This window comes from Theropithecus gelada, chromosome 1 (assembly GCF_003255815.1).
Source record: "Theropithecus gelada isolate Dixy chromosome 1, Tgel_1.0, whole genome shotgun sequence".
NCBI classification, from domain to species: Eukaryota; Metazoa; Chordata; class Mammalia; order Primates; family Cercopithecidae; genus Theropithecus; species Theropithecus gelada.
This window is the reverse complement of record NC_037668.1, coordinates 37,320,107-37,344,872: the sequence shown is the minus strand read 5'-3', so window position 1 is coordinate 37,344,872 and position 24,766 is coordinate 37,320,107. Positions and strand designations below refer to the sequence as shown.

The window sequence follows — 24,766 nt, the reverse complement described above, 5'->3', positions numbered from 1 at the left end:
AGAGGGAATAGAATTATAACATATACTTTAATGGTATAATGCGGGATTGTATTTTAGCAGGAAAGGAAAAAAATAGGTGAGAATTTAAACTTTCAGTTTGGCTGTTGCACCAGCAGGAGCTTTCTCATTTCTATTGAAAATGAAATGAAAAATGAGCACCTGTCCGCTGGGGTTCTCTCCCCAGAGAGGCACACGCTAACATGATGCTCTCTGGCAGGTTGCCCTGCCTGCTTGTGCTCACCTTCACAAAAACCCCCAGATTACTGCATTGTTTTGGTGCCTTCAAGCCAGCATCTATTGTTTTCATGTATTTTCAATATCACCTATGGCAGCATGCAGCCGCTCTTGGGTACCTGCCTGAGTTTCTTATTTCTTAAGTATTGATTTTTAACAAAATAGCCATCTGATTTCAGAGTTGCATGGGGTTTGAGTAGTCTGCTTTTTACCCTGTATTTTATATAAGTCCTTTTATTTTCAGTGAACATTTTTGCTGAATATGTGGTCTTCCCAGTAACATACATTGTGTTATAGCAGAAATATCTACGTAAGAAGCACTGAACAAAAGTGTGTTCAAAAACTGTTCCAAAGGAAGCAGAAATGTTCTTTAGGTGACTGTTTAAAAATCATGCTTAGTAATGAGCAAAAACATGTTGAAAAGTCAATCTTTGAAGGTATTTTTATGAGCAATTAATGATCAGATTCAGGAATGCAGCCTAGTGATGATCTACCCACTCTTCTACCTCTTAACTTTCCACCTTCCTGGGGCCATTTGATCCAGCAATTGTTTTAGCCCACTAGGATTTTAAATTCTTGGATCCCCCCACCTTGCACAATCACTCACACCCATGACGTCTTCCATTTCCATTTCTGTTGTGTGTCTTTTTCCCTGCTGGTTGGTTCCAGAAGGACAGGGATCTTCTCCCCGATGTATCCCAGGTACTTAGAAAAGTGTCTAGCACATTCTAGGCACTTAGTCATTCCCTAGATACCTATTACCATAGGCAGAGTTAGCTGCTAGATTTGAGTGCTTAGCCCTGGGTGCCTCTCTTGGGTAGCATTGTCTTAGCTGTGCTTCCTTTAGCAGTTGAGTAGGAGACAGGTGCACAGAGCAGTTGATGGGAGGACTTTTTGGGAAGAGTCCTTTTTTTTTTTTCTTTTTTGAGATGGAGTCTTGCTCTGTCGCCCAGGCTGGAGTGCAGTGGCCGGATCTCGGCTCACTGCAAGCTTCGCCTCCCAGGTTTACGCCATTCTCCTGCATCAGCCTCCCGAGTAGCTGGGACTACAGGCGCCCGCCACCTCGCCCGGCTAGTGTTTTGTATTTTTTAGTAGAGACGGGGTTTCACTGTGTTAGCCAGGATGGTCTTGATCTCCTGACCTCATGATCCGCCCATCTCGGCCTCCCAAAGTGCTGGGATTACAGGCTTGAGCCACCGTGCCTGGCCGGGAAGAGTCCTTAAGATTGATATTTATATGCAGAAACGACTGTCCAGAAAGTTTACCTTGGTTTAAAAAAATTGATACTCAATTTGTTAAAGTTGCAAATTGAAGGACACTGTTCTACTTTTTAAAAAATTCAGCTTATAAATCTCATTTATAAGTTATACATTTTAATCACTTTTAAGGGATTTTGAATTACAAATTAGTCTTGTTTATAAACTCATTAATATCTTTAAGCTTGACTTTACTAATTTAATATTTGTTTTCTATTTTTAAAAAGTCTATTAACACAAACCTCAGGTACTTAACTCTTCTTATAAGTTAATTAGACTTATAAATGAAACAACCCTAAAAAATTCTCTTAGATGTTTCAGTGTTGTGCGTAAACTTCCTTAGGTTTCATCTTGATCACAAATCGGAATCAGTTCCACAGAGGGAGAAAGGACAGCATAACCCAGTGCCCCACTGCTGGTGGGTTAACGGGGAGTGGAGGACAGCCTCTGCGCTGTTGTCTTTTCATCAGTAGAATGGGGATAAGAGTGCCTACCTCCAGAATTGTGTTGGGGATTAAATAAGTATATACACAAGCACATAGGTGCGGGGCTCAGAAAGGGCCAATCTTATATTAAAATCTTTGTTAAATGTTACTGTTTTACATTGGGATTACAAGGCCAGTTTGTAACAGACGGAATTCTTTCAACTTATAAAATGATTAAAAATATAAAATATATTTCTGATTTTTTTTGACCCCCAAAATGTTAATATGATACTTTTGATTCTGTTAAATCCTTCTGCACTTTTCTAAATCTTCACAGGGATAAAAGATGCATATTAAGTTAAGGAAGTGAACTGCCACCCTAGTTAATTTGATTACTTAATTTTTAATCCTCCTTGGTTTGAAAGATAGTTGCTAAGTCTCCATTATCAAAACTCCAAAAGCATGGCCCCTGGCCTCACGTGATCTAATTCTGAATGAGGAAAGACAGTGAATTAGTTAAGGTGTCGCCATTATAAACTAGGGTAAATCATGAATATTTTCAGAGATGTTACTGCCTCACAGTTGTGTGATATACTCTGAGAGTCTTATTGGTTGGTTGTAAAAGCAAGCTGACAGCCTTCAGAAGACCTTCTTTGTTCAGCACAGAACCTGGAGGTACTTGATTAATTCAGTAGCGTGTGGAGAGACGACAGTGGGCCAAGGAGTTCTTTGATTTGACTCTCCAAGCCAGATACTAAAATCAGTCTGGTGGACTGTGACACAGTTCCAATCACAGTGCAACAAGATTTATATTTACCTAAAATCTAATTGGACTGAGATTTCCTGCAGTTATATTAAAATCCTCTGCCCTTTTGCTTAGTGAGCAAGCATTTTAACTCCTAAGCTCTGGAGATTTAGCTTTAGCTGGCTCAATTAATTGTTAAATGTTCCCCTTATTATAATTATACTTTGATGCCTTACTTTTTAGTAGCTAAGAAAATTGCTGAAAGAGTTGTTTAATCTGTTATACTCTATCAGTTTTGTAAAAAGCTCTTTAAAGGGAAACAATTTTCATTTGAAGTGGCGTGATGGTATTTGAGTTGGATAACGTAATTTAAATGGAAATGCAGGAATTTGGCTCTTTTCTTGACAGAGATTGGCTTGTATTTGACATTGACCCATGTGTTTGTCATCTTTCCAGATATTGCCTTCTATTTATTCTGACAGTTTCACCAGCTGAGAAAACCAGACTTTCCAAAATTAAAAATATTGTCTATGAATTTCAAGATGGAGCAGTGTATTTTGTTTGTTAAATTACTTTAAAATGTATGTGGACAAGAGTGATTTGTTGCTTTAAAAAGTTTTAAATACTGCAGAATAGATGGCTGTGTGCATGAGTTTTGCTTTGGAGCTGTGTGAGTACCCTAAATACTAGAAAGAGTGAGGATGAATGTGTTTTACTCCTTCCTTAGTATTAGTCTGAGTTTTATAATGCATATTGTAAGTACCAGAGATAGATGGGAGAAGGTAAGTTAGTCACTTCATTCTTTTAAGTGAATGCCTAAATACCTGGAAATGGATAAATTTCTAGTCGCTTTACCAAGTCTATTGAATTCATACATAATGACTATTTGTCATTATATATGCATTAAATATCTAGTGCATTTAAATCTTTTTCATTATTTCACCATTAAAAATGTACTCTAATTAGGCAGCATGGTATATGTTACGTACGAAAGATACTCTACCATTGTTCACTCATTTAACCCCTAAATGTGTTTTCTGACTTATATCTCTAGATTTCCCTATTCAGTTATCTTCGCAAGGAATGCCTTTTTAATTATGTACAGTGTGATAGTGTAATGTGTAAAATGTATAAACCAAACTTTAAAAGGCAAAGATACAGTTTTATATCCCTTTGAGGGCTGCAGGCATTGTTCTGGCTCTCTGTGTGTGTTGGACAGATGTTGATACTTGACAGATGGAGTGTTAGTGTCTCACTGTAGACTGATCAATAGAGATTCATATAGTTTAAAAAAAATGATGGGAGGGGAGCTTTGATTATAGTTATACCTCTCTTTTAGAAAGGGAACGTGGAGTGAGTTTATGATACAGATTTTTAACATAATTTCAATATATTGTTTTTTATTCTTTTTTTTTTTTTTTTTGAGACAGGGTCTTACTCTGTCACCCAGGTTGGAGTGCAGTGGCCCAATCTCGGCTCACTGCACCCTCTGCCTCCCAGGCTCCAGCAGTCCTCCCCACTTTAGCCTCTCAAGTAGCTGGGATCACAGGTGCATATCACCACACCTAGCTGTGCTTTTTATTCTTAATTTTTACATTAACGTTTTAATTTGGGCTCTGTTTGTAAAGCTCTGTATAACTTGGCTCTAAGGCAGGCTGTCATTATTGTTAGATAGTATTTAGTTTTTAGACTTTACTTGTCCTGGCCATCCCATTGTGTGGGTATTATAAAACATAGCTACTGTGCAGTTACCAAATTGATTGTGGCAGTGTTAGTAATACTGTGTATAATTATAATTTCCCTTTTTAGTAGAGGGAAAGGAAATATCACGAAAAGGTCTCACCTAGTATGTTGTATTTTTACATCCTCAGAACAGTTTAGCTGAAAAGTAGTGGCTTAATTACCACCATTTCACAGCACAGAAATTCACATAAGGTTTTGAAGTTTGCATTTGATAATTACTCTGTTAGCACTCAGACTTGGGGAAATGCTATTTCTTCCTTGCAAGGAATTCTGTAACTCAGTTTCTAACTAGACAATGGAGACTTGATTTCCAGTTTGTTCTCTGGACTGGCTGGAAGATATTTGGATGAAGAAAAACTCGGAGCTATTTTTCAGGGTTATAAACCAGAATGATTTTGAAGTCTGCAGCAGCTATCCCCAAAATAGATATTTGGCATCATGGACTGCAAGCTTTTTAAAGATTGCAGTTGGCATTTAGGTCAGGATTGGTGGAGGCTGGCTGTTGTAGAGACCATCAGTTTTGTCATATGTTTTACTTCTATTATCTCCCAGTTGTCAGGATTCTAAGTGCTGTGGCATCTGATACATGAACATAACGGATTTCCAACACCCTTTTCAGTATTGTTTCTCTAACTTAGCTTCTGTAATGATTAGGGATGGTCCATTTTTATGTTCTCTCCCCTGCATTTACTTACTGCTGCTTCTTTTGCCCTTTGAGTACATTTGTAATATTTGGCTATAGACTTTAAAAATTTTTCTTCAATAAGTTTCCTCCTGCATTTTCCCTTTTTGATGAACAAATAATACATTTTTAAGGAATAAAATTGAAAAATTTGGACAAACAGAAGTTAAAATGGAGACTACTTAACCACTGTTAACATTTGTCGTATGGTCAGTTTCCTTAGTGAACATATATGGAGTTCAGCTATTCGCAGTTTTGTAATGTGGTTCTTAACATGTCCTGAATTTATTTCCATGCCAGGAATTGTAAATCTGAACTGTTATGGCTGCTTTGTATGATCTTCATGCTGAGATCCATAACCTGGGGTATATGGCCTACCAAGGAGAATTTAAGGGGTTGTGAACTTGGGTGAGGAAAAAATTGCATCTTTATTTTTACCAATTCATCACATTTCAAATGACGTTCAGCATTCACTTCATTTATGAAGCTAGATGATAAACACGGCAATACTGGCAGTGCCTATGACATCAGTATAAATTTTAGATATTCTGTCACATCACATGGAAAAAAAAATCTCAATGTTTATATTCCTCATTACTTTTAAAGTATGGAGGTTATTGAGGGAATGACCTCTAGTAAATTCTGTTATTTAATGAATCAACAAAGAAGTACACATATTATTATATTGCAAGTTGTTTTTTATAGTATAATAAATATTTCAATATATGTTGCTTTTGTACATTAAAAATATTTATTTGAGAACAGGTATATAGAATGCTAAATTCATCCATGGCACAAAAAAATATGAGATGCTCACACACTAATGACTATATGCCTCAGTTTAACTAGTTCTGTATTGTTGGACTTGATGTTTTCCAAATATTCTCCATTCTGAACAGCAGTGATGAATATCAACACATTACTAAGGAATGGAATTGCTGAGTTAGTATGTCTGGACATTTAAAGATTTTAAATATATTACCATTACACTTCTTTCTAACCAGCCCTGGTGTATCGTAGGGCTTTGGCCTATGAAAGTGACTGAATTTGTAGTTTTGAAATTAGAGAAATGTCCTTATGTAACTTTAATGTCAACAAAAAAGACAAATTGGAGAAATGTGTCAATAGAATAGGAGATTTTTTATAATCTTGGAAGGGTAAATCTTTGCCACCGTGAGTGCATCAGACACGTTTTTGTGCTCTTCTTTTGGTCCCCGAGTTGAGGGTGTGGAAAAGAGGTAGAGCTGTGGCATAACAGAGGATATCGTCTTTCTAGTATGAAGTAAAATATGTATTATAATCTGAGAATTTAGGATAGTATGAATTTTGGTCAGCTTTAACTTTCATAAATGATACAATGTTTAGAAAATTTATCAGTAGTCCTATATTTTTGTGGAAGAAACAGTCGTGTATTCTCTCTCAAGTCCTGATCAAACCTGTACAGAAGTGGAGTAAGAAAGAGGGGAGACTGAGTAGTGCCAGCAGACACCATCCACTTGCCCCCACAAAGAATGCCAGGCAGTCTGCAGGAGAAGTTACCATCACTTATTCCTACTTATGCAACCTTGTAGTAGAGTCATGCTAGGACCTTGACCACACTGTAAAGTCTCTTAGGGGAGGAAGTTGTGAACTTCGTCTGCCACTAGGGGTTGATTCATAATCCTAGTAGAAGGTGATAGTTTGTTATCTAATCAGCTTATTTTGATCATTCTAAATTAAGAGCTCTGTGTTCTATTTTTTAAAGCATCATCTGTTCCTAGCTTTTCTATTTAAAAAAATTAGAATGTTTTCCCCAAAATTTGTATTCTGAATGCCACTAGGGCATCTAGAAATTTAAATTTAATGGATGAATTTAAATATTTTGCCTGATTTAAAAATAATTTATAAAAATATTTTAGTATAGTGGCCGAAAATACTGAACTGTGAATCAGGAGATGTGGATTCTCGCTTGGTTCTTGAGCTACAGTCAAAGCTTCTGTTACTCCATTGTATGTGGCCTCCATTCTCTTTGTTCTTCCACGCTACATCTCCTCCTCCACCTCCAGCCCACATATTTGCCTTCAGATTACTAAGAAGAGTAAGAAGAGCAAGGCTTCCCCTTTGCAGGATTCAGTTTCCAGAAGTTGAAATATTATAGGTCTGCTTATATTTCATGGCCAGGACTTTGTTGCATGACCGAGTTAGCTGTTAGAGAGGCTAGAAAGTGTCTTTATTCTGAGGGGCCGTGTGTCTAGCTACATACCAGATGTTATGCTTTTTATTTTTTATTTTATTTATTATTATTATTATTTTTGCTTCTTTGTTTTTGAGATGAGGATTCACACTGTTACCCAGGCTGGAGTGCAGTGGTGATCATAGCTCACTGCAGGCTCATACTCCTGGGCTCAAGTGATCCTCCCACCTCAGCCTCCCGAGTAGCGGGAACTACAAGCATGTGCCACCATGCTCAGCCTTCTTAATAAGGAAGAAGGGAAGAATAAATATTGGGCCCAGCTAGCAGTCCCTGTTTCAGAGACAAAAAAAAATAAGTAACCATTAAAATTATTGAAGACAGCTGGGCGTGGTGGCTCATGCCTGTAATCCCAGCACTTTGGGAGGCCGAGGTGGGCAGATCACCTGAGGTCGGGAGTTCAAGACCAGCCTGACCAACAAGGTAAAACCCTGTCTCTACTAAAATTACAAAATTAGCTGGGTGTTGTGGTACATGCCTGCAATCCCAGCTACTTGGGAGACTGAGGCATGAGAATCGCTGGAACTCGGGAGGCAGAGGTTGCAGTGAGCTGAGATCGCGCCATTGCATTCCAGCCTGGGCAACAGGAGTGAAACTCTGTCTTAAAAAATAAAATAAAATAAAATAACTGAAGGCATGCAGTTGTTTCCATGTCTACCTCTTATATTAGATTGTGAACTTGTCAAGGGAAGGACAGTGTTTTTTTCACCTTAGTATCTCCAGCATTTACGTGGCACATTAGTGGTGCCCAATCAGTTGGTGTGTGAATATTTTTATGAGATTATGATTCTTTTCCTTATAGAACCTTTATACTCATTTTTATTTTTAATGTAACCTTGACAAGACTTGCCTGTAAGACAAAGGGTCTTTCATATACTTTGTTTAGAATGGGGATGTCTTAATTTTTCCTCCCAAAGTTCTCATACATTTTGTCTTAGCAGATGTTCAAAACATAATTTTTCCAAGGTACAAATTACAAAAGGAGCATGCTGAAGCAACACTCTCATTAAGTGTTATATTGGCCCAGAGCAGCTGCACTCATTTGTTGAATGAAGTCTGTTGTGAGTACGGTTTTATATAGAAAGCATCCAGAGCCTCTTATGGCTTGAACAATAAACAGAAGCTCTCATCTCATTTTAGGAATCAGGAAGCATTTAGATAACTTTAAATACTATGACCTTGCTGAAATCTGTGCTAATTTTCATTATGAAAGTGATAGGTGGACAGCAGATTACCTGACAAAATCCCTCACACCCATAAAATTCTTTTTATCCTGAGTATATTGTGTATTTCATAAAGCAAAATCACTATATCATAAGGAGATTATTGGAAAGTATTGTGTCGGTGGAATTATTTTTTCAAAATATCAGTTGAATATTTGTAAAATGACATTTGTAATTCATAGTGGGCTGAAGATCTTTAATGGAAAAATGAGGTCTCAATATTTATTGTCATAGGAAAGCATCTTGGTGTTTTAAATTATTCTTAAAATACCTTTATTCAGGCTGGGCGCAGTGGCTCATGCCTCTATTCCCAGCACTTTGGGAGGCTGAGGCGGGCGGATCACGAGGTCAGGAGATCGAGACCATCCTGGCTAACATGGTGAAACCCCGTTTCTACTAAAAATACAAAAAATTAGCCAGGCGTGGTGGCAGGCACCTCTAGTCCCAGCTACTAAGGAGGCTGAGGTAGGAGAATGGCTTGAACCCAGGAGACGGAGCTTGCAGTGAGCCGAGATCGCGCCACTGCACTCCAGCCTGGGCAACAGAGCGAGACTCCGTCTCAAAAAAAAAAAAAATCTTTATTCTTTGACTTCAATTAGAAAAAGTAAGACCTGCCCAAACAACAGCAATGGCAACAAAAACTCGGATGAAAACAACGACGATTTAAGGGAGAGAAGGAGTAGGTATGGGTAGATTTAGAGAGTCAGGGAACAGGTTTCATTTGCCCTTTCAAGTTTATATAAACTAAAGCAAACAATTAAATTTGAAGCCTGCTGACACTGTAATAGATTTCAAGTAAGCTAGTAGAATTTAATGGAGTGTATTAGATATCAGCTGTAGTATTAGTAGCATTTTATCAATCAGTCAATAAAATAAGCACAGTTTTCTGTGCCTGCAACTTTGTGGAAGATGTTTTGTAGTGGTATGGTACTGCAAGATAAAAAAAGTAGAAAGAATTTTAGCCCTTGAGCATTTTGTGGGGAGAAATTACTCTCATTTAGGGAAGTGATATGTTAGTAATAGGCAGTGAGTGGACAGATAACTGAATAGAACAGGTTGTAAGTTGGTGGTATTTGGGTCCTGAAGGTTGAGCAGGATTGTGATAGGACCTGGTTGAGGAAGAGTGGTCATAGTAGCAGCAGCACGAGGATGGGCATGGCTTGGTCTTGATTGAATGTGTCTATAGGAGAGGAGAAACAAAGCCAGGTAAGCAGACTTTGCTTGCTGAATGAAAAGGGTGTCTCTGTTTTTCCTTTACTTCCCATCTGTCGTTCTATGACCCTGGTGGTTATAGTTTGGGGCAGCAAATTCTGGATCCTTACTTTATTACTATTTGGGTGTTGATTTGATAAGTTCATTTCTCTCCTTCTTTTCTTTCTTTGACAGAGTCTCACTCTGTTGCTCAGACTGGAGTGCAGTGGCACAATCTCTGTTCATTGTAGCTTCTGCCTCCCATGGTCAAGCGATCCTCCCACGTCAGCCTCCTGAGTAGCTGGGACCACAGGTGCACGCCATCACACCTGGGTAATTTTTTTGTGTGTTTTTTTGTAGAGACAGAGTTTTGCCATGTTGCCCTGGTTGGTCTTGAACTCCTGGGCTCACACAACCCGCCTGCCTCGGCTTCCCAAAGTGCTGGGATTACAGGCCTGAGCCACCGTGCCCAGCCAATAAGTTTCTTTTAAGGTGCATCTTTGCATGCCTTTTTCTCCTTTAAGCTTGTCTTACACAGCTGTGTGGATGTTTCCTCTTCCGTGAAAGAGTAATCACTCAAGAAGAAAAATCACTCATGGGATTGTTGTGATTTCTAGTAAATAACACTCAGAAGTAAATTTGTGTGTGTGTGTATGTGTTTAAGAGACAGCATCTTGCTTTGTTCCCCAGGCTGGCACGCAGTGGTGCTATTATATTATAGCTCACTGCAGCCTCAACCTCCTGGGCTTAAGTGATCCTCCCACCTCAACCTCCTAAGCAGCTGGGACTACAGGTGCCTGCCGCCATGCCCAGCTATGTAAATTTTTTTTTTTTTTTTTAAGAGATGGAGTCTCGCTATGTTGCTCAGGCTGGTCTCAAACTTCTGGCCTGAAGCGATCCTCCTGCCTCCAGCTCCCAATATGTTGGGATTGTAAGTGTGAGCCACTAATCTTGGCCATAAGTAAATTTCTCTTAAACAGAATATCAATCTCAGAAGCAATTCAGTGTGTGTTAATATATGCCATGTGCCTTGTTTGTATATTTAAATCCATATGGGATATTTAGTCTACTTTTAATAAATTTCACTTAATGTTGACATTGTAACTGATTTGAAATATATAAGAAAGTCATCCAGGAGTAAGTTTTTAAAAAATGCCTTTTAATCTTGAATTTTGCTAACTTAAAAAAAATCCCTTAGTAGAACATTTTTCCAGAATGGCAGTTAAACTTTTATTTTCTGACATTTTGGTTGCATTTAAATCCTAACTTTCTAGAAAGTTGGAGGTAAATATTTGAATGGGAAAGAATATTAAATGAATATGTACATTAGTCTTATAAGGAAGGCATCCAAGAAATGGAAGATGCCTGTGAAGTACGGGAAAATAATTGGTGTGGGAAATTTTGTAGCTTGATGCAGGAACTGTGGAACAGTTGCATTTACAAAACTGAGAACTGCAGACTACAATTAACTGTCATTAATTTATTTGAATAGAAATATGTTCCATTTACTGTACAATCAGGAGCCAGGCTTGAATGAGTTTAAATAGATGAAATCTAAATTATACTGACAGTCCATTAAGCAGTAGCAGAAAACCTGTAAAGAAAATGGATTCACTGTGATACTAGTTTATAATAAAATCATTTGCCAAGTAAGAATTATAAAGCAGGCGTTGTGAATGGTCCTGTGTATTTCCAGTGAGCCCTGTAAATTGGTTGAATCATTTATTGTAAAGCCCAGGCTCCTAGTGCGTTGTTTTCTGAAAAGGAGCAAGCAGTGTTGCTTGAAATCTGCTCTGCAGGATGTGACACCAGAATATCAGACGAGCAATTTGTTTGTTGTCAGCCATACGGGGAGAGAAGAATTTTCACCCAGCCTACCTGTCACTGATGATGTTTTCCTATAAATACTGGGCACAGTGTTCTAGAAGTGTTTGGACTCTTTGCATTGATTTCTTGAATGTATATTATTTCAGCCATATGTCAGTTCTCATCATTAAGTTAAGGATCTGTCAGCATTTCCGTCAGTAATCATCCTCTACTTAATAGGGATTTCATAGTAGTTTTTTGGGGGGAGGGGATGAGTCGTTAAATTGAAGATAGAGTTGTTACCTGCATTTTTAAGCTTTAGGAAATTAGGTACCCTGAAGTATCAAGGGTGCAGAAAGAGTGAACGAAGCCTGGAAGTTCTATTCCTTTGTGTCTGTGGGGCCACAAACACTATTTCAATAGGTAGATAGATGGCTGTCACTGAATTTTAAAATAGATTTCCCCCCTTAGATTACTTTTATTCTCTTATGGCACATAAGCTATATATAAACAAAGTTTTAAACTAGTATAGAGATGCAGTCACTTAACTGGAACTTGGATGTTACATTGGCTAGACTCACTTTCATGATAGGGACTCAACCAACACAGGTGACAAGGGTACTATTTAAGGAATGTTTTCAGAATAAGGAGATGAGAGTGCTTACAGTGTTCTTTGCTTGGGTAATATGTATCCAACCATGACTAATATTTAGCATATCAGTATAATAAGATTTTTGCTGCTGGCAGGATAATTTTGCTTTTTCTCGTTCCACAGAGTTCGCAAGTTTGTGTAGCATATGATTGATTTGGGAAGGTGGGGGTCATGCTGCAGCAGTTACTCCAAAACATCCACATCACTGTTTTTTTTTAAGGAACAAGGTTTCATGTGGTCACCCAGGCTGGAGTGTAGTGGTGGTACAATCATAGCTCACTGTAACCTCAAACTCCAGGGCACAGGCAGTTCTCTGCCTCAGCCTCCCAAAGTGCTGGAATTACAGGCATGTGCCACCATGCCTGGCCCAGCATTATTTTTTAAAGTTGGGAAGATAATTATTTCAGATCGGTTTTTAAGTTTTCAATACATTGGCAGATTTCCTGACTTCTAAAGGAGAAAAGAGAAAGGTAGGAATTTTCAACAAAATCTCTTTTAGTTTATTATGACCTGTTCCCCTCAACTTGTTTTTTCTCTGTCCTTGTTAGCAGTGAGGATAAAGACGGATGAATGTTTGCTAGAAGTATTTAGTGTTCTGTGTTCCAACAAAAGCCCAGGTAGGCTTTGTAGCACTACTTGGGAGTCTATAGACATTTCAAAACATGGAATTTAATTAGTGTGATGTTTAAAAAAGAAAGAAACAAAGATACATGTTATCTGAGATCTTTTTCCACCAAGTTTAGAATCTTTAAGATGATGTAGCTGATTTTGATAACAGATGATAAACAGAGTAAGGGTAAGGACTGGGAAGGTTTCATTTACGGAGGTGCACTTTTCCCAGTTTTTGTTTCCTTTTCCATGTATGTATGTGTGTATGTATGAATGAGTGACAGCGTCTCACTCTGTCACCTAGGTTGGAGTATAGTGGCTGGATCATAGCTCACTGCAGCTTTGAACTCCAGGGCTCCAGTGATGCTCTCACCTGAGCTTCCCAAGCAGCAGTCCTTTTCCCTTTCAAATTCTCCAGTGTTACAGTCCATATGAGTACCCCTCACAGCAAAGATTCTGGCAGAAAACTAAAGTAGGTTACCGACGATCGAGTTATTTCCTAAAGAAGTATTAGAAGACAGCATTCGTTTTGTTCATATTGGTAGAGCATAGCGGCTTTCTTGCTAGGATCTCTCTTTTATTTAACCATGTCTTTGTTCAGTTTGTTTGTTGCTCATACAATTTTTGAGTGTTTACTATGAAGAACAGTGCATTGTTTATAGAGTTGAGGAATGGTGATGGGTTTGGCTGTTTTATGGTTTGGGAGACTAGAAATGGGAGGGTTTGTTGGAGGACATGCAATATGCAGAGACTCTGGGTTGGAATTTGGGTACCAGGATTTCAGTGTTGTTTCCAGCACGCACACACACATAACATATACACTCTGTGTGTGTCTTGGAAAATGGGGGACATCTGTTTTAACTATAGAGAGGTACTGGTGAATTTTTTATTCTGCCTTGTTAGACCAACATACTGTACCTCATTGACTGTTACCTCCAGGCATTGAGGGTGGAGGAGTCACGTAGAGGAGAAATAGAAAGCAGAAGAGCGGCACAGTCCTGAGAGTCAACTTCCCATGTTCGCCGCTGTGCCACCCAGCTTGGTCTCCGAGAAATCTCTTTGTGAGAAAGTCTTTGTTCATGTGTGCTTTTTACAACAGGGTTTTCTGTTGGAAATTATATCATAGTGGCACTGCCATGCTTTGCAAAGGGATGAGAAGGTATTTCAAAGATTAATAGGCGGAAACACATTGATAGGAAAATTCTTTATGAGGTGGAGCAGTGGCGGCACGTTGCCTATGTATGTTGTGACCACAGCTTTAATGCTGGCGTGTATGGCACTGCTTGCTAAATTAGTGGGTGAGGTAAGTGTCCACTCTGCTCTGTAGGAGGCTGTCAGGAAAGATGCTGACAGGTTCTTTGTGTTTCATAATGACAAACTGCCTAATGCTTCAGACGGTGATTTTTACCCTTGAGAGGACTGTGCTTTTGCTATATTTACATAAACCTGCTGATTTGCTGAGGGTTGAAAAAGCAGAGGACCTTCTTTGCCTTGAGAATCTGCCTTCACGTTTTGGCTGACTTCCTTCGCCAGCTTAGCAAATACTCTGTTGTTTACAGATGGCACAATAGATCTTTGGACATGAAGCTACGCTGAGGTTGTGAGAAACAGCCAGAAATACCTCTGTTCAGTATCATTGCCCAAATTACGGATTTTGTTGCTCTCTGTTAACAAGGATTTGAGGTCACTTAATCCTGTGATCCATTCCCAGACAGAGGTTGGATGTTAGAGAGTAAGTCTCAACCTAGACCCATGGTTTCATTTCTAGACATCCCTAGTAAGGACACATTAGTTATCATGTGTTGTTTGGAATAATTGATATTGATGGTAATAGCCTCACTCATTTTTCTGGCCCATTACAGGCATGCTGATTTGAAGATTTAAAAAATATATATACTTGCCCTGCAGAAACCGTTTGCTCAATTCTGGTAAATACGTGTTTTTATATGGGTAATTCTGAAAATGTGCATTATGCATTTAATGGATCGCATCAGCTTTGCGCAGTTCTTTCAGAACTGCTAGCTTTCTAATAAAAAAAAAAAGTATCTGCAGTACTTGGGGGCCGTGAGAGATTTTCAGGTTGAGAATCATTGATCCTACTGACTAAAACCAATTTTATAACCAGCTTCAGACAACCCATGCACTCTGGTAAATTGCATGAAAATCTTGCCAAATCATTTTGGCTTTAAAATATTACTGGGCATATATTCCAACTGAGATTTTAACATTGCTCTTGACTACGTTCTTATCTTTCCCTTTTCAAATAAAGCACTATATTTTTGTGCTAACTATAAACATTTATATAAATTATTTTCTTAAATAGCTGCTTGATTAATAAGCCAAAGGGAAATACTTTTTATATGACAATTTGGCTTTAATTGAACCTTGTTTTGAATATTTTTAAGAGTAATATAAAATAGAATTTTTTTCTGTGAGACTTGAATTCTAAATTATGTTTATTTTTTGTTGGATCATCCTAATATTTGTCAGAGGGTTGTAAAGAAAAGTTTGACTCTACAATAATTCATCATGCTTGGATTTTAAAAATGAATTAGACAAATCAGGTCAAAGCAGTGTGTTTTTTTTCCCATTCCTATGGCAAGTTTTACATAGTGTGAAATATTTTTAGTTCTTATTACCCCAATCTTAGCCATTCTGTGTTTTACCACTATGTATGTAAAGTTTGTTTTTTTTAATAGCCACCCTCCAGTGGCTTACAAAACTGTAAGTTTTGTCACTTAATTTTGCAGTGAGCTTCTCTAACTTTTTCATGTATGCGTTTCTAAGTACTAATAGAGATCCCTTGATGCACTCACCCATTTTACAGATTATTAGCCTTGTGTATTGGACTGTCTGTTATGAATTCATAGCTGTGGATTAGTTTGAGTTGCCATAATCACTTTTTAAACAAAAAGAGGTGGCTTTTAATCTAATAAAAAGTAATAGTGGTAATTCCGTATGTCTGGTTGAGGATCTCTCTCACACTTATCCCTCATGGCAGAATTTCTCAGGCTAGGTGTGTGAGGCAGCTCCAGTACAACTGCTGAGATGTGTTTAGGCAAACAGATGTGCTTGGCTGCCCTTGACATACCAGCATGTTCCTTTCCTTCCTTCTCTAACAGAGCTACATCTTAGTGTATTTACAGGCAGTCCTTTTCCTGAATGTAACTTTGCAGTGGGAAATGAAAGAACATAGGTTCTCTTTCCTTTTTCTGGAAAGTTTTTTATATATAAGTTAGCTTTATGTCTCAGAGTAAGACGGTGTGTCATGATCCTATGGATTATTTAAAGTATATATAAATAAAGCTTTTCTTTGTGTAAAAAGAATAACATTATACATAGTCTTTGCTTTCTAAGCATCTCCCGTTTATTTCAGGTTGTTTTTTTTTTTTTTTTTAAAAGACAGTTCCACTGTCGCCCAGGCTGGAGTGCAGTGGCGTGATCTCAGCTCACTGCAGTCTCTACCTCCTGGGTTCAAGCGATCTGAGTAGCTGGGATGACAGGTGCATACCACCACACCCAGCTAATTTTTGTATTTTTAGTGGAGTTGGGGTTTCACCAGGTTGGCCAGGCTGGTCTTGAACTCCTGTCCCCAGGTGATCCACCTGCATTGGCCTTATTTTTTATTTTTTATATTTTTTAACCCCCACACTAATGGCAGACATTAGTCGTTGGTGAGTACAGGAAAGGTAGAATTGAGTACATTCCTCTGAGTCTACAAGATTGATAGTAAATTGTTAGTGGACAGTGCAGACCACCTGACTGCCAAATAACTTGATAAGGAAAGTAAATTGTTAATGTTATGTAAAAGAAGGGAGGTATTGCCATTTAGTTACAGAGGAGCCATGAGACGTTACTCCATATGGAACTGATAACTAATTCTAAGGTTGGTATGATCAGGGACTGGTAGAAGGAAAGAAGAAGGAGTTTTGCCGACTGGGAGCAGAGCTGGGATTTCTTGTAGTGAATGCAGCCTAGGGGAAGATGGGGTGTGGAGTGAGACCAGACCATTGAAGTATTTTTTGTCATTTGAGCCTCAAGAAGGTAGAAGCAATTAATTAGAAAGCGACCTATTAGTTCTGAAGCCAGTGAGTCGTAGCTGTACGAGTTAAAGAATGAGGAAAGAAGTATGAAAAGTGGCTCAACAGTCAAAAGAAAGGTTCATTTTGGAGAAGAAACCTGACAGGGGCTTCTCGCTGATTTTGGTCAGGAGCACTCTCTGTTACAGACTAAGAGTATTACTTAAGGGTTTAGGGCAAGAGAGCTTATCACAGGCTTGGAATGTTTCTTGGTGGAGGAGAAGTTTATTGTGGGGTTGGAATGTTTCAGGGCTGACATCTCTCTAGCCAGAGGGGAGGTTATCTCTGGGCTGGCAAGTCTGTGGTCAGAGAGGGGTTTATCTTAGGGTTGGAATGTTTCTGGTTGGAGATATCAGTTGTGGTTTATGGTCATGATGTCATTAGCCATTAGGCTGATGCCCTTTGGGTTGGATTTAGGCAGTTTTTGATCAAGGGGAACTTTAAAGTGGCGGTGCTTGTCCAAGATGGTGATGCTCCTGCTCTGTCAGTAGCTAGGCTGTGATGGTGTTAATGTCATGAAATATAGTATATAGGAAGCAACAGAAAGGAGAGGGCATGTTGAATTGAGTAAGATGGGTAAATAATTGATAACCAGAGATTTGAAATGCTGGCAGTGGGTATAACAGGGACTGAAACACAGGAAACTAAGAACTTTGGGTTGTTCCAAAATTGCGTAATTTGGAGATACAGTTTTTATCTAGGGAATTGAGTTTCTTCTGTTTTTACTTGAATACCAAGGTAGGAGTATGAAAGAATGATCTACTGTGGTGGGAAGAATTCTCTTGCTTGTCCCTTAAGATGATTAGCATGTTAAGTTGATGTTGCCTGAATGCTGAAGCAGAGTTATTTAGCATCTGGGACCTTGGAACAAGATATAGGGAAAGCTTAGTCAACAGTTCATTCCTGAGCTACTGTTTTACATGGATTCAGGGATTAAATCTCTGTTGAGTCCATCATTGAGTAGAGAATCAGTTGGGGAATTCTGAATGCCTAAATAGTTGTCGTTGAGATTTCTTTTTCTGGAGTGCCTTTTGGGTAGGTACAAAGATCCTGATGTTCTGCAGAAAGGTTTTTGGAATGTCTCATTTGTGAGGACTTCTTGATCATCTTAGTGGGTCTGTTGGGGCTTGTGATGACTCCCTGTTGCTACTTCTGTGCTTTTTCTTGGCTCTCAACGCATAAGACAAACGAGGCAGTAGAGGAAGTTGCCTGTGTTGTCAAGCATCTGAATTATTCTGAGACACACCCATTCTGAAGGGTCAAGAGGAAGTATAAAATGAGTGGCATTATGGGATGGGCATGGTGGTTTTTGCATGTAATCGCAGCACTTTAGGAGGCCGAGGCAGGGGGATAGCTTGAGCCCAAGAGTTTGAGACTAGCCTGGACAACATAGTGAGGCCCTGTCTATGCAAAATGAGTGAATGAATGAGGCATTATGGTCACTCTTCCTAGATTTGATTGACTGTGACTTTACTTTTCAGTAAATAATACATAGACTTTCCTGTCCTAAGCTTTATGATGATCTCAGGTTGTGATATGGGGGTAGGAGGAGGTTACCTGTCTCTATAGCCACTGCTTTCCTTAGAATCATTGCTTTTTATTTAAGTGTCTTAACATGGCATTTTAAAAAGCAACCTTGGCCAAGCATGGTGGCTTATGCCTGTAATCCTGATACTTTGGGTGGCTGAGGTGGGAGGATTGCTTGAGCCCAGGAGTTGGAGACCAGCCAAAAAAAAAGGAAAAAAGCAATGCTTTACACTCCAGTCATTGAGAGCATCAAAAATTATTTTCCAACCACTGTCATGTCGAATGTAATTTAAGAAAGCACTCTTCTTCCCTGAAGAAAATGCAGCTTGATTTACTTTATTCCATCTCTGATTAGTGGCATTGATTTTGTTTACAATTAGAAAATAAAATGTGTTTAGGGTACAATGTAATGGCAAATTGTCTCTAAGAGATTAGTTTTCTTTCTCTTTTTGGTTAATTGAAAAGGTCATCGTAGTAGCATGTTCAAACTAGTCATTTTTGCATGTTTCACTTATTTCCTCACAAAATATTTATTACAAATATAGTAGCACGTGGCAAAGCCATTTCTCTTTTTTGAAGACATGTGAGCATCTATATGAATAAGATACTCAAGATTTCATCTTGATGTGTGATCTTGAGTGAGCAGTTTCTTTTATCTAAATGTCTTCATCTGAATATGGATAATCCTTTGGAATCCTCCCCTCCTTCTTCAGGGACTCTGAAGAAAACAATTTAGGCTTCATCAGGTTCTTTAAATTATTAGAAAAATAATCAGGAAGAACCAAAGGCCTGTTTTCCTTTAGCATAAAGATATTTGCAATTTAATATCATCTTTTGGGAAAAAAATTACAATAAAAGATATGTGCCTTGTCATTTATTTATTTATGCAGTGGCTTTATGGGCCCTGTCTTTGTTCCCTTAAAGATAAATGCCATTGTTTTAAAATTTCTTTTTCTTTTAAAGACTGTGTGTATATCGAGAGTCGGAGGCCAAACACACCGTATTTCATCTGTAGCATTCAAGACTTCAAACTGGTAAGCGTTTTTAATGTGCTGTTCACTCTGCTCTGTATTCTCTCTTTTTCCAGTTCCATTGGCTGTCTCTTCTTATTGTTAGTCCATCGCTGTTGACGAGGTTACCAGTTCACCTTTTGAGTGCTGACTGCCTTGTGGCAGTAGCACTGAAATGAGGGTTACTAGTTCCATCTTTTCAGCTTTGTAACACTTACTCTCATAATGCTAATATTGTAAACAGTATTTCTGAAGTTTTTATCCCTTTAGTAACTTTTGACAATTTCAGATAAATTCACTTGAATTTCTGAAGTAGCTTGTTTCTTCTCAGCCATTGTTAAGGGCCTGAAGTAAAGTAAATTCAGTAAATTGATGAATAGGGAAAATAATATAAATGGGTCAGAGAATAGTTTCCAATGGAAACCTGTCACATCCTTCAATATTTCGGCTGGTGTGGAGTGTGTTGAAATTGTTGTGGGGGTTTCCCGGGGTAGAGGTTGAAAGAAGTCTGACTTGGGCACGATAAAGCTGTTATACTTTCTTTCCAGTTTTAGTCCCTGTGTTGCAGAAGTGAGGACGTAGCTACTGTACTTTCTCATTAAAAATTCTTCCTGAATATATAAGTGTTGATGTTCCTCATTATGAAATCACTTTTTTAGACCAGTGGTTCCCACACTTTAGGCTTTGGATCCCTGGATATCTGCAGAGATTTGGCAGAGGTCTGCAAATAAACATGCTAAGCTTTATATGAATAAATTGATCTCACACGTCTGGACAACAGTTTTTCAGCCTGTTTTCAGTATGCTTTTATGATTTTTAAAAATTTCACTTATTTAAAAGCAATACACAGTTAAGAACCACTATTTGTTGTTGTTGTTTGAGACAGAGTCTTGCTTTGTCGCCCAGGCTGGAGTGCAGTGGTGCAGTCTTGGCTCACCGCAGCCTCTGCCTCCTGGGAACAAGCAATTCTCCTGCCTCAGCCTCCCGAATAGCTGGGATTACAGGTGTGTGCCAGTGCAGCCAGCTAATTTTTTTTGTATTTTTAGCAGAGACAGGATTTTGCCATGTTGGCCAGGCTGGTCTCCAACTTCTGACCTCAAGTGATTTGCCTGCTTTGGCCTCCCAGAGTGCTGGGATTACAAGTGAGAGCTACCACGCCTGTCAGGAACCAGTGTGTGTTTGTTATTTTCCTCAAACAATTGGCATTTGAAATACTACCGAAGTAGTATCATTTGGGAATCTTTTGAAACATTCTGATTTTACAAGGGATCCTAGTACTTGGAAGATTGTGAACCACTGTGTCTACTCTTAGGCGTAGAGAATTCCTAATTCCTTAGCTTTGTAGAGATGTGTATTGCTATCTGTGAATGCTCTTATTTCCAGCATCCTTTGTAATTTGACAATATTTGTGTTCTGACATATGTTGTCTGTGATATTTCAGTCTAAAAAATGTAGTTTGAAAAGATCTTTTTCTGCATCTCCTTTGGTTTTTTTTTTATCATTTTTAATGGCCCAAGTACCAAATTAGTATATTCAGTAAACAAACAAAAACGCATGTTATTTATTTTTCTTTGTTAAAAAGTTATTGCTTAAGTTGTTGCATGCTTACTGTTTTAAGACAAAGTCAGATGTGCCATTTACTTCTAAGATGGATCTATTCTTGATAGGTGGCTTTTAACTTTCCTGGTTGCATTGCAAGGTGGCCTTCCAGTTTAATCTTGTAAATCAAATGCTTTCTATCCAGTTTTTATGTCAATATGAATTTTTAGAAACCATTTTTAGAGGTCTTTGCTACTTATATCTTTCCTTCCAAAGTGTTTTTTTTTTTTTTTTTAAAAACAGATACAGCCCTGACACCTGAAATACGGGTGCAGCCTTACTCCTGAAGCGTTTTGATTTGGTAGTGGCTGCTGCTACTGCCCTTTTCCTGCCCACTGTCTTTGTGTGTGATTTTTACTAAACCAAACATCAGTGCACCATGAAAAATACATAGCTGTGAAATAAAATTGTAAATATTTTTATTTTACCTATTAGATCTTGAGCCCCCTTTGTACAGTTTTTTGCACATTAGCAGGTGCCTTCATGTTCGAACAGCATCTCTTATGAAATGCTGATTACAATGTGATAGTTGCTGTCCTGGGCAGAGGTTCCTGCTGAGTTATGGTAATTGCTCAGGGTATTAACAGCAATAAAAGCTGAAGCTTCTGTTGTCAGTATTGGTCTAATACAACACATTAAAGCTGTCTACAAAAACAATATGGGAAGTAGGGTGCAGTATGTTTAGATACCTTTTTCTAAATCACACACTGCTGTTTCTCATGTTTTTGTTTGAGGTTCTGTATTCAGCACATCTTCATAGTTGTTGTGTAAGAATAACAGATGATGAAATATTTGCTCTGGGAATAAATATAGTTATTTCCACTTTCTTATTTTCTTGCTTCTCTGTACTTATTAAAAGATAATCAAATGGATGAAAATGATCAAGATTTTTTCTCCTTCAGTTTACTGAAGCTATAAGGGAAAAAGATGAGCAGAAGGAAATAAGCTTTGTTTCTCTGCAAGATTGTAAAAAGAAGAAGAAATTGAATTTGATTTTGCTCACAGCAGATAACATGACTAGTGGAGCAATGAAAGAAACAAAAACCGATAGCTTTGAAATGTTGAGTAATTAGGTATTTTATCTTTTTAACAATCATAAAATAAAAAGTTGGTTTGGGGTTGTAACTGAGAAGTGTATTTCATCGTTTATACTATAAATGAGAATCCCTTTGCCATGGTGAAATTTTGTGTATAAAGTACGTTTGGGCACTGTAAAAATAACTGGGTGAATGCCCTTTATGATATACATTAGTAGGTATGATTACGATGGTAAAGACAACAAAAGCTAATGAGGTGAGGCATGGGGAGGAGGAGACATCTACCGCCAGTCACCGAGACTAGAATAATGGCAGTTTATTGAATCGAGGGCCTTGGGTCACATTTCATGAAATAGCTCTATATGAGGTAAGGAGAAGGGTCTTTGTATTTTATGTGGGGACTTGGATTGTCTTCTCAACTCTGCTGCTGCATTCCCTTAGAATCGGAGTCTGTGGTATAGAACACAGCTGCCTCTATGTCCTGATCCTTGTCTGTTGTCCTGCCAAACTATTAAACAGCCTCCCCTTTCACTCTCAAAAATGTCTGAATGTGGATGTTAGGTTGTGTGGTTATCTTGCCTATGGGGATAGGATCCATGGTTTCTGCTTTATTAATATTCAACCATCAAAACCCATAGGGACACCACCGTCCTACCCTGGTAGGTGTATTTCAAGCCCACACTTCCACAGGGTAGGTGGAGGATATGATAGTATCAAGTAATTAAGTTCCTAACTGAGCTGAGGTTTTAAAGGTAGTGAATTAGGTATTCTATTAGGAAGCTTTCATTCTCTTAGGAAGTATTCATTTGATTGGGCTTATTTACAAATGGAGAGGTCTGATTTTGTTTGAATGCGCTGACCCAAAGTATTTATGGAACAAGTAGTCAAAAGCAGGAGGTCAGGCAAGCAGAAGAGGCAGGGTAGAATTATGGACAGCGCGTACTTAGAAGCAGGAGAAAGAAGTATTGTTGATTAAAAAGGTTGCTTTGCACTGTAGATTTCTGAACTAAATAGTAAAATAGCTGGCGAAGTCTTTACTTAGCTTTTTGAAGGACTAGTAATATGGAATGACAATCTGTAATCCTTGTGGCCTGGCATGAAAAGATTAATTGAGCCAAATTTCATTTTTAGAATTTAGAGTTGAGAAACTGAGAGACTGAGGCAGTTAGTAGAGGGGAAAGGTAAATGGATAATTCAAGAATTACCCTTAATGTATCTGTAAAAATTAAAAATAAAAAAAGAATTACCTTAATGACGAGCAGGGTTAGGGCTGGCATAGGCAAGCTCACATGCTAGGGTAGGAAACTGGGAAAAGCGGAGGACAGGGAAGCTGTGGGGAGAGCAGCAGACTGCCAAGGGGAGTGCGTGCACAGCCATCTCTTCCTTGACTCTTCTGGGTCCCACTGCACTGATGTTCTTCCCATGGGATTCTTAGATTGTCCTGTTCGCTCTGAGTAAAGAGCTCTCACCTGGGCTAGCTTGAGTGTATCTTCATGAATTGCAAGGGAAAGAGCCTAGGTTAACATCTCCAACCCTTCTGCTGTCCTCTCATAGCTTTTATAGGTCACCATGTGACTTAGTTACTTTGAGGTTTTGTTCTGAATGAGTCAGTATCATTGAGGAGCTTTATATCACAGAGTGCAAATAGGAATGTTTTGGCTATAATCAGGGCTTTCCACAGTCATTTACTGAATACCTGCTTTGTGTTCTTTATTGAACTCAGCACCTAAAGGGGGACTAAAGAAGTATAAAATATTGTTAATTCCCTCAGTGATCTTAGATTCTAAGTGGACAGACAACTTGTGGCATTATTGGATGTCAGTCTTCTTTGGAGAACATTCCGAATAGGATTGACAAGAAGGGCATTCATTTTTAGTTCTAAAAGAAATGATTTCTTTGTGTGTTTACTACAAACAATAAAATCATATTTTTATATAAACCCAGGCATTAAGAAGTATAAGACAAATAATTTGCCATCTGGAAATAATCATGGAGTCTGAGAATGCTAACAAGGTCATTGAGACAGTAATTTTCATTCAGTATAACACTGAAGAGTTCCTTGTATAGTAGTTCCCTGTAGCAGTTCCTACCTTTTCTTTATTCACGAATAAGCAAGCAAACTGACTCCTGTAATATTCTCCATGGAAATTCAGTGTGGATTCTTGCATTGCCATCATTCATACAATAGAGGAAAACATGCTTTTGGTTTCCTAAAGTTACATAGGTGTTTCAGCTGTTACTTATACCAAATGAGTTTCTAGGTAGTATATATAGCTATTACAAGTACTGTTTTGGGTTAATAACATTGATTCCTTTTGGTTCCTTAACTGTTCTATTAAAACTTAAATTGTCCTTAAAGTTAAGCCAGATAGAGAGATTCCTTAAGAGTTGGGGGTGATAGTTGGGGATGTTAAAGTGTTTCCAGGTTATGGTTAGCTGGGCTTGACATATTGTTACGGCTCCACATAGATGAGAATGCCGCTGTATCATTTGTGTCCCTAACAGCCTACCTTCTAAGTGCTAGTTTTGAATGTGGAATAGCTAAGGATGCATACTACTAGTTACCTTGGAGAATGCACATTTCCATTATTGCTGTGAATGTGGGGGCCAAGTTATTTATCATTTAATACCATATCCCTCTCGTTTCATTGTCAGATGTGAGCAGCTGGAGGAAAAACACTTGGAATTTCTCTCTGATCCCTGGTCTGTACTCATAAG

The 24,766-nt window shown here is 38.4% G+C and overlaps 1 protein-coding gene across 2 annotated transcripts in view; it reads left to right on the top strand.

Annotated features, from left to right (window-relative positions):
* Positions 1 to 24,766, top strand: part of RERE (arginine-glutamic acid dipeptide repeats) — a 470,948-nt gene that overhangs the window by 179,717 nt on the left and 266,465 nt on the right. For both annotated transcript variants that reach the window (XM_025378261.1, XM_025378250.1), the window contains one exon: positions 19,366 to 19,436. In XM_025378261.1, coding sequence (XP_025234046.1) covers positions 19,366 to 19,436 — 71 coding nt within the window. The remainder of the gene's footprint in view (positions 1 to 19,365; positions 19,437 to 24,766) is intronic.